At 54.1% G+C, this 9854-nt stretch overlaps 1 protein-coding gene across 1 annotated transcript; it reads right to left on the bottom strand.

The window, feature by feature from the left end:
* Positions 1–207: 207 nt before the first annotated feature.
* Barhl2 (BarH like homeobox 2) lies at positions 208–5882 on the bottom strand. Its single transcript, XM_028867349.2, has 3 exons — positions 4891–5882; positions 3010–3235; positions 208–1191 (listed from the first exon to the last, which is right to left on the bottom strand). The coding sequence occupies exons 1-3, from the start codon at positions 5504–5506 to the stop codon at positions 879–881; spliced, it is 1155 nt and encodes a 384-aa protein (XP_028723182.1). The 5' UTR covers positions 5507–5882; the 3' UTR covers positions 208–878.
* Between the last annotated feature and the right edge of the window lie 3972 nt (positions 5883–9854).

The raw sequence follows: 9854 nt of genomic DNA on the forward strand, positions 1-9854 counted from the left end.
TGTCTACAAGTCGGCCCAAAGTCGACATATTCTGTGGAGTGCTACTGAAGGGGTGTTTCCTGCGCCCAAGTCACACGTTTCATCATCGGTAAATTTAAGTAAAATCAGCTCCCTGGGATTTCATCGCTTGTTAAAAAAAGATAAACTTTATTTTTGTAATTTTCAATCACAAAAAAATCTATACTTTTGTCTAAGCATTTATTTTACTGAATCAAAAAGACATGAAAAGAAAAATCATGTTTTTACTGACGTATATAAGTGACTCTGTTTTGGACAACATATAATAAATATGATATATCACTTATCACTCAGTCTTTCAAATGTACATTTTTTTTTCATATTATGTAGCATGCCACTTTTCCAAAAGAAAAAAAGCTCATGAGAAATCAGTGCAAAGTTCTCCGTCACCCTCCTCTGCTCTGAGGCAGAACGGTGGATGTCCAGGGTACCACCTTCTGCCTGGGGTGAACTTCAGGCTGTCTGTCCAGCAACAATTCTCTCTGCTAGAAGGTTCCTCTCCATGCCCTTCTCTCGTCCCTTCTTAGCCCTCCCCCCTCCCTCCCTTCTGCGTGTCCCTAAAGTCATTTTCGTTAAAAAAAAGAACTCGAGGGTTTTGTTTTGGTGGATGTTTTCACTTACGGGTTGCCATCTCAGTGGGGTCAGTATTTCTCTCCAGCAGCCACGCGGCTGGGGAGCTTTGCATCCCTGCCTCTGAGGGGGCAGATGGAGAGCAGAGGGCTGGCCGGTCCTCGGGGACCCCAGCCCACCGGCGAGCTCCTCCTTTCACCCCCTCCGCCTCTATTCCTGTTGGCCTGGTGCGGGGAGAGGCGGGGCAGCTGTCCGGGGCGGGATGGGAACCTGGAGCGCTGTCCCTTTCCTCACCGGGGATGCGGGGTGCCTGGGATGGGGTTGGACAGAGGGTTGAGGGCCGGCTGTCCCCCGGGCCCGAGGCCGTGGATGAGCACGCGGGGCACCAGCGGCCGCTGCAGCTGCGGGTGGGGCGCCGGAGGAGTCCGGTACATGCTGCTGTACATGGCCGCGGCCGCCGCGGCCGCCGTGGTGCTGTCCATGCTGCCCAGCAGGCTTGGGTGGTAGAAATAGGGCGACGGAAACATCCTCTGCAGAGCGGAGTAGTTCCCGGCCTCGGCCAGCAGCTCCAAGCCCACCGCGGTCTGCCGCTTCCACTTGGTTCTGAAAGAAAGCGGGTGAGAGCGAGCGGGCGGGCGGGCGGCGGCTGCGGAGGAGGAGGAGGACCGTCCCCGCACCCGGCCCGCCGCTCCCCGGGCTCCCCTGCCCTCCCTGCTCCGGGAAGGCCTGGGGAACCCCTGGTGCCAGTCTCCTGCCGCAGCCTCCCCCCACTCGCGCTCTCAGGAAGGCCCAAACCCACAATCAGTGCTTCAAAAACACACTTTCGATGGGGAGGCACTCGCCCGTGGAACCAACCCTACGGGCTTCGCTGCCTCCCCTGGCCCTCGGCTCTGCCGTCCGCCCCGCGGTTCAACTATGTCCAGCATCAACTTTCCCGGGGGCCAAGCGAGACCCCACCTTTCCGCCAGCTGCCTTCCGTTGACCCCCCAGTTCTCCTCCAGTGTGCTCGGACCAGCAATCTAAAAGGTTGGCTCCCGGCCCCTCCCCCACCCCATGGCACCCGAGGAAACCAAAACCAGAAACAAAGGGCGGCGGCGGCGACTCGGGGTTTGTGCTCTCCGGGGCTGTGGAGACAACTCTTCCTTCAGTCTTACCAGGCGTTACTAGCTTAGCGGGGAAGGGAGGGCCGACGAGGTTTAAAAGTGGAATTCGTTTGAGAGCGAGCTCTCCCAGGGGCATGGCGCCCCTGACCATTCTAGGTGGGAGGAAATGGATCTCAAGACGTTTCCTCCTCAAAGGGAACGTAGTACTTAAAACCTGTTATCCTTTTTTTTTCCCTCCCCGCCCCCCCCGCCCCGTTGCACCAAGCTAGAGAAAGGGGACGTCTACTCCAAACGCCCTCGGAAGGAAGGCAAGCTTGGTGGAGCATCCATACCCAGCAGCCCCTGCCAAATTAATAAACATGTCGCTGGTTTTAAATTGGCTACAAATGACACTAATGTTTTCCGACAGAATTAGGGTGGCTGAAACCGTATGTAATGAGACAGAAAATTATGGTAAGATGACAACTGGATGGGCATTTCCAACCCCACTTATGAACGATTAGGACACAAGGACAGAGGGGCAGAGAATCGAGCCCAGGGAGCCGAGTGCCAGGTGTGCGAACAGGACGGAGCCTTACCGCCCAAGTTTGTCCTTAGCCACCAGGGCGAGGTCAGCCACCATCTCGGCGTCTGTTTTAGAGAATCGTGGCACGGGGTAAGGTCTGTTTCCTCTCTCCACCCTCTTTCCTTATAGGACTGCAGAAGCAGCCTGTACAGGGAGGGGACAGACACACAGCCCTCCCCTTCCCCCACACTCCAGACTGGATGGTCAACCAGCTGCCTGTTTCTCTAGTCCCTGGCCTCCAGTCCCACGCAAACCCAGATGGGCTTCCCTAATCTTCCACGCTATGGCAACCAAGGTTTGGACCTGGGCTCTCCACAATGGCCTCACATCTAAGTCAAGGCTGGTGGGACGGCTCTGTGGGGACTTCCAGAGCTAGGTGGTGTCGCCTGCTGCAGACATTTGGAGTCGGCCTGTGGCGGGTCTAAGGGTACCCTGTGCACACAGCCTCATCGCTGTCAGCTGTACAGATGTTTCCATTTGAGAAGCTGTGGCTTCACTGATTTGAGGACAAAATAGGGGGAATCCTGATAGTTCGGGTTTCACAAGAGAAAGGACCGCATGGTAAGACATTTAGGGAAGAGTATCCAGGCTCTGGTGCCCCTGGGCTCCCTCATCGGGAGGTGTGGTTAACCCCTGCCTGAAACCCCCACTGTACACGCTCTGATTCTCTGACCCTGGTCTCAAGAGGGCAAGAGGCCAGACAACTGTTGGTGACCGTGGCCTGGACAGCAGGCGCCCAGCAGCTTCCCTCACCTGCGGTTCTGGTACCAGGTCTTGACTTGCGTGTCAGTGAGGTTGAGCGCGGCTGCCAAGTCCATGCGGTCCTGGACACTCAGGTACTTCTGCCGCTCGAAGCTACGCTCTAGTTGATTGAGCTGATGGTCCGAGAAAGCTGTCCTGGCTTTTCGAGGTTTCTTGGCTCTCACAGGGGGACTCTCTCGGCTACTGGTAATCTCCCGGTCTCCTTCTTCCTTTGTTCCTAGGGTAGAAACAGCGATATAGCCCTGTAAGTTAGCCTGAGACAGGAGGAGAGGAGTGCCCACCTGGCAAACACTTCCACATTCCCACGCCAGGTGCTGATCTGTGGGGCTCTACTCGGCACACATACCCTTCCTTCACTGGGCCTTAGACAGTGTAGAGGCCTGAGAGAGTTCTACCAGTATCTGATGCCCTCTTGACTGTTTTTCTTTGATTTGAGAAGAGGCGATGTGCCCCCTCTTTATTTTTTTCAAAGGTACATTATCTGGTACTCCCCAAAGTCTTTCTACTCTGTTTTTATGACACCCAGACTTCATGTTGCCTTTAATTTTTTTCCCCCTGCTAACCTGAAGTTAGAAGCCTTTGTTTCTCTTTTATTGGATGCATTTGGAAAAGGTTGGACTGGAGGTTCCAGAGGCCTCCTCTGTACCAGAGCTTGTTCAAGCTTTAGAGAGAATGTGTCACCCAGACACTGAGCTGAGCTCAAAAAACACTTGAGTCCATCCAGGTGACAGCGCAGAAATTTCCGGATTCTATTTGTCAACTCTGGTTTTTTTGCTGAAATGCTGGGAAATCGATATGTCAATCCTTCTCTGTTTGTACTGGTTTGTGCAGCATGCCTTGATCTTCCCGGCAGGAAGAACAATAATCTCTCTAATTGACCCACTGGGGAGGTTGGTGCGGGAAAAATCGCCAGACCAGACTGTACATCTGTTTGGGGCACTATTATGCTAATGCTATAAACAGTAAAATGAAGAGCCCGTATTCTACCTTCCAGACAGCAATCTTTACTGGAGAATTGAACATTAATAATAATAATAATAATAATAATAATAATAATAATAATAACAACAACAACAACAACTTATCAGTAAAGGGAGAAAAATCCCTCCCAGGTGTGTTAAAACTCTTGGAATGCAAATACCAGAACAGTTACTTATGAAATTGTCCAAGAAGAAAATCATGTTAAAGGATAATTTCCATGGCGTCTTGATTTTACAAGAACAAATTCAATTCCATAAAATTTAATTTCAATAAATATTTCGTTATTATAAAGGGCCAGAATTGATTAGGTCGCAGACATTTTGTTGGGGGTATTGATGAAAAGGGTTTTTATTTTTAAATGGACTATGTTTTTTTTTCTGTATTAATCACCAGCTGGTAAAAATACATTGCTCCCAGAATAGTGTTGGAAATTTGTCCAACATTAAATCAGACAACTGCTGCGATTATTTGGAAAATATTGGGGGGGCATTTGCATTCAATGATAAATATCAAGTTGTGACTGCAACCACAGCTCGCTATCAGTTTCTCTCCACCCCTCCCATTCCCATTCCCAAGGTCTCAGCTAACACACACACACACACACACACACACACACACACACGCAAACAATCTCAAGTCCGTCTCTGTTTTCAACGAAAAGCATCTTCGGTCCTGTCTCTCCCCGCGGCCACCCTCCTCCCAGCACATTGACAATTAAGTAAAACAAAGAACGGAGCTGGATGTCGCTGAAGGTCGTAGGCTAGCAATGTAACCAACTGAGCTTGGGGTGCGTTTGCTGAACGGCGCGCCTAGGCCCCTCTCTAGCTTCCAGCCCTTCCTTCCGCCGTCACTCAATCGCCTCCAGCGCCCGGCAGGCCCGGCCCGACTCACCATGGCATTTGATGTCGCTCTGGGAGTCTTCCCTCTTGTCCAGCTTGGTTTTGCTGTCCTCCTGCTCCAGCTTTGGCCTGAAGCTCTCGTGCGCGGCGTTGCTCTCCTGCTTCGGCGTGTGATGGGGAGACACGCTGGTGCTGTAGGGCGCACAAGCCGCCAGAGGTTTGCTGTCCCCCAAGATGTCCTTAATTAAAAAAGAAGAGGTGGAAGTCCTGGGGGCCGAGGCGGCCGAGCCCAGCTGTTGGGCCGCGGACTGTGGCTGCGGCGGCGGCGGCTGCTGTTGGGGCGAAGCCTGCAAACTTTGCGCGGGAGCCGCGGCTGGCGGCGGCGGCGGCGGCGGCTGCTGGCTGTGGTGAAGGTGATGGTGAAGCTGGGGCCCGTCTGTCACGAGGTGCGGCTCCGGGGGCTCCAAGGTGACCGAGATCGGAGAAGAGGGCGCCGTTCCCACGGTATCAATCTCCGAACAGGGTGACGGTGTGGCCTGGCTCCTAAAATCCGTGGTCCTAGCTTCGCCAAGAGGGCGGAAATCTCCGTTCATCATGCCGGGGCTGCTGGAACCGGCACCGGATAAAATCGTGTCTATTCCAAAACTCGACCCGCTGGCCCCTTCCATTGCTGTTATTTCTACATGAGGTCCACGCCACTCCGCGGATCAGCAACCGCCGGGAAACTATCGATCGTAAAACAAAATAGACACTTAAAAAAAAAAACCAAAACCCACCGTTGACACTGCTTTAAAAAAAAAAAAACAAAAACAGTGGGGCGGGAAAGGAGGATAATGGGGACGTGGCAATTGGTGGACACTTTCGACTCAACTTTTTCCCATATGCAAAAAGTAAAAAGAAAGAGAGATGAGAGGCAGAAAACCAAAATACGCAGCCGCCGGCACCGAAGATGCGCTCCGCGGGGCCCGCGCGCACGTGGGCGGCGGCGGCGAGCGGTACCCGGGCGAAGGTGCTGGCGGCCGGAGCGACCCCGCCGCCGCCACCGCCGCCGCTGCCACCGCCGCCGCCTGGGTCTGCCCACTGCCCGGTCCCGGGCGGCGGCGGCGGCCAAGGCAGGTGCGGCGACCGCTAAGCCCCGGCGGCCCCCGCCCCCGAGGTGAGCCCGGCGCGCGACCCGGCCGCTCGGGAGCCGAGTTTCTCAACTTTCTTGGAAAGTTGCGGAGCGGCGGCGGCCGCGGGCGCCCGGGGAGGAGGAGAAGGAGCGCGAAGGAGCAGGCGCGGGCGCAGGAGACCGCGGACAGGCGGCGCCCGGCGACTCCCGCCGCTGCCCCGCGCGTTGGCTTGTCATCCGCCGGCTCGCGGGCGGCGCCGACCCCCTCCCGTGACGTCACGGCCCCCGCCGCCGCTCCCCGCCCGCGCCCCCCGCCGCCCGGGCCCCGCGCCCCCATTGGCCGCTCCCGCAGCCGCGAGCGACGCCGACGTGCCAGGAGCCAATGGGCGCGCGCCTGGGCCAGCCCGTCAGCAGCGCGCCCCGAACCCCGCTGCTCTTTTGAGAACCCGGACCTGCGTGTGCCCGCAGCCCTGAGCCCGACGCCTCCTCCTGGGGGCCCAAGTGGTACCCACTGTAACGAGTGACCGGCACAGGGACGTGGTGGGGGCTGGGGGGGGGGAGAACAGAGGGGCGCGGGGAAAAGGGAGCCCGAGGGCGGGAAGCGGGGACGTGGTGACGACTCGTTAGTGGTGCCCGTGTTCAGGCGGGGTGGAGGGAGAGTGGAGAGGCCGCGAGGGGCAAGAGGAGCTCGCGGTTCCCCGTGGCCCGCTGCGCGGCCACGCTCGCACGGTTCCCAAGCACGCTTGAGTAGTCCGGAAACACAAGGAACGGGGGAAGGGGGTGCTTGGGGACCCCACGGGGAAGTGTGTGACATTCAGAGCCGAGCTCCGTGTGGACCCGCAGCCTCTGAGCTCTGACACCCCTCCAGGAGCCCGTGCGCTCCAGCTCGGCCTAGACGGGTAGCGGGTCCTGGAGACCAACAGAACTGGTCTCCCTCCCTGACCCCCTGTCGGGGAGGATCCCGCGTGCCGCCGAAATCCCGCTTTGTCTGCAGTCAGAGCCTGCGCTGGAAGAAACGCCCGGCCAAACACTTTCTCCCGAGCCGGGAAAACCCTGCCCGAGGCGTTCTCTCGTGGCGAACGCTACCAGGGTTTCCTGCGCTGTCAGGCTGCGGTGGAGCTGCGGGAACGGGGGTGCCTAGTACCCTGTGCTCCCCCCCCCCCCCCGCGCGCCCTCGCCTCCCTCCAGTTCTTCCATCCCCACTGTGGCAGGCCGCGTGTTTGGAAAGGAAACAGTCACTGCAGATCCGTTTGGGACCCAGAGCGCGACTGTGACGCCGTCTCGTCGGAGGGTATCAACTTGCGTGCTTTTCTTCAGGACGTCTCCAACCTGTCTCTTGTTGAATGTCAGAGTAATGGGAAGCGCCAGTGACAAGACGGCGTATTACTCCTGATTAAGTGCCGTGTCAACCTAATTAGCAGAGTAATTATAAGGTGCTAATGAATGATTCAAAGTTCTTTGAGTTACATTTTACTCCAAATTACCATTTTTAAGAACCTTATGAATCTGCATGGTTGGCATCGTTTCCGTGACTCGGTGTAAAATGATCCAGGAAAGGACAGGGCTTGGTTGCAGCTCTGTTTCTCTCTCTCTCTCTCTCTCTCTCTCTCTCTCTCTCTCTCTCTCTCTCTCTCTCTCTCTCTCTCTCTCCCTCCCTCCCTCCCTCCCTCCCTCCCTCCCTCCCTCTCCCTCCCTCCCTCCCTCCCTCCCTCTCCCTCCCTCCCTCCCTCCCTCCCTTCCTCTCTCTCTCTCTCCCTTCCTCCCTCCCTTCCTCTCTCCCTCCCTCTCTCTCTTTCCCTATTGACCTATTGAGGACCCGGGAGGTATCCGGAGGTTTTTGACCTCCTAAGATCTTGCTTCCTCCGACTTGGAAGCGTGAGTCCCAGGACTGGAAGGAGGAGGTGGGTGGTGATTCACCCTGGGGACATCTCGATCTTTGATCCGGAGTTTGAGGGGATCCCGTGTTATTTCGAGAGCATGTTGAGCTGTTTTGTACCATCCTGGTGTCCTTTTTCCTCGCGCTGTCTCTGAGAAGGGACGGAGGCTACCAAGGTGCACCATCTAGGTAGTTCTCTCCTTTCTCAGAAGGCAAGCAGGCTTTTATCAGAGAAACGCTGGTGGCCTGAGGGATCCCTGCCGGTACCTCTCTAAAGACCTGTGGCTAGGCCCGGTGGGTGGCGACCGACTAGTCTAGGTGGGAGACTCAGAGGGCCTAAAAGGAGGCCTTTGTCGGGAGAACTGAGTGTTGGCCCCGCGGTCCCTCCCAGGAGATTTCAGGTTAGGTCTTGGCCTTCCCGTCAAAGGTTGTGAGATCAGTCCCCACGGCTGGGGACTGATCTCACTGAAGCAACCCATTTCAAGCTCCAAGGCCGGGTTGGACAGTCTTGGCACCCAGAGCCTCTGGCACCGTTGACCCCAGCGGAAAGGGCGGGAAGGGCGCCTGGGCTGCAGGAGGGTGCAGAGGAACGCTACTGTTCCTTCCCTGGTCAGTTATCGATTAGGATTCCCATTCTGACATCACTCAGCAACATCCCCGGTGAAGTGTGCCTTCTCCTCCCACTGAAGACCCAGTTCACAGTCAGCTCGCAGGAAGTGAGGAAGAGGAGAACACTTAAAATCCAGCACTGACGGCCCTGCACAAATCAATTATTCTCGACCTTGATAAATAATTCATTTAAGCCTGTTTTTGTTTTGTTCCAACGCCTACAATGACTGAAGAGCTCAAAGGCTGAGGGCTGGGCTTGTGTGGGGCAGGTCGGCAGGGTGTTTTTCTTGGAATAATTCGCAGCATTGGCAGGGGAGACGGTGGAGATGTGACCCCACGAAAAAATGGAATCTGAAGAGAGAGGAAGAGAAGAAGACCTGGATGTGTGTGTGTGTTGTGGATGGGGGGGGGGTCGTGTTTCATGAACCTCCAAAGCAAATTCAATAGGCCTCACCTTGTGAATGTTTCAGATCATATTTTTTAAGAAAATGTCAACATCAGATTTTCTTGAGCTGTATAGTTTAGAGCTTACTCTTTGGAAGAAATCGTAGTGAAGAGAATATATGCCCCTGATTCAGGTCCCAGGAAATGTTAGAAATACCCTCAAAAACCAAAGCCAGGTCACAAACTCAATGAACAAATCCCCCAGAGCCAGGGCTTTTAACATTCCTCAGTCCTTCCCCACTCCGGACACAGCTCTCTTAAGCTGTTATTTTCTTGAGAGAGTATATGTAATGTAACCCAATGATGCACTTTCTGGCAAAACAAAAAAAAAAAAAAAGCTCACTTTTCATCTTAAAAAGATTCAGCAGGTGTGGTGGTGCATGCCTTTAATCTCAGCACTCTGGAGACAGAGGCAGGTGGATCTCTGAGTTCTAGGCCAGTCTGGTCTACATAGTGAGTTTCAGGACAGCCAGGGCTCTGTAGAGAGACCTGCTTCAAAATAAAGAAAGAAAAAGAAATCAAAATTCAGAAACAGATCAGGATGCAGCTTCAGTTCATTTCCAAGAGAGTATGTATACATTCACTGAATTTTAACCTCACATTCCCACCATTAGATTTAACATACAAAAAAAGTATATCCTAAACTAACATATATTTAATTTGGGGGGATTTTTAAATTTGTTGTTCAGAAAGCAGTTTACTTGCTAGCTGTGCATAACAGAGAATCTATTTCATTCCAATTTATGCAGGACACACCAATGCCAATCAACAGTGAATTCCTTTTTCCCCCACCTCAAAGAATGATCCAAACACAAAACAGTTTTGTGTGCATTATACATCTCTCACCATCCACTTTCACTGTCTAACTTTGAGATTATTTTTAACTGGAGCATCAGATTTTTTTAAATAGATTTTAATTTTGATGAAATTCACCACAAAATTGTGATAAACTTAAAGTACTGTTTCTTCTCTCCTG

Source organism: Peromyscus leucopus, chromosome 10 (genome assembly GCF_004664715.2).
Source record: "Peromyscus leucopus breed LL Stock chromosome 10, UCI_PerLeu_2.1, whole genome shotgun sequence".
Lineage (NCBI taxonomy): Eukaryota > Metazoa > Chordata > Mammalia > Rodentia > Cricetidae > Peromyscus > Peromyscus leucopus.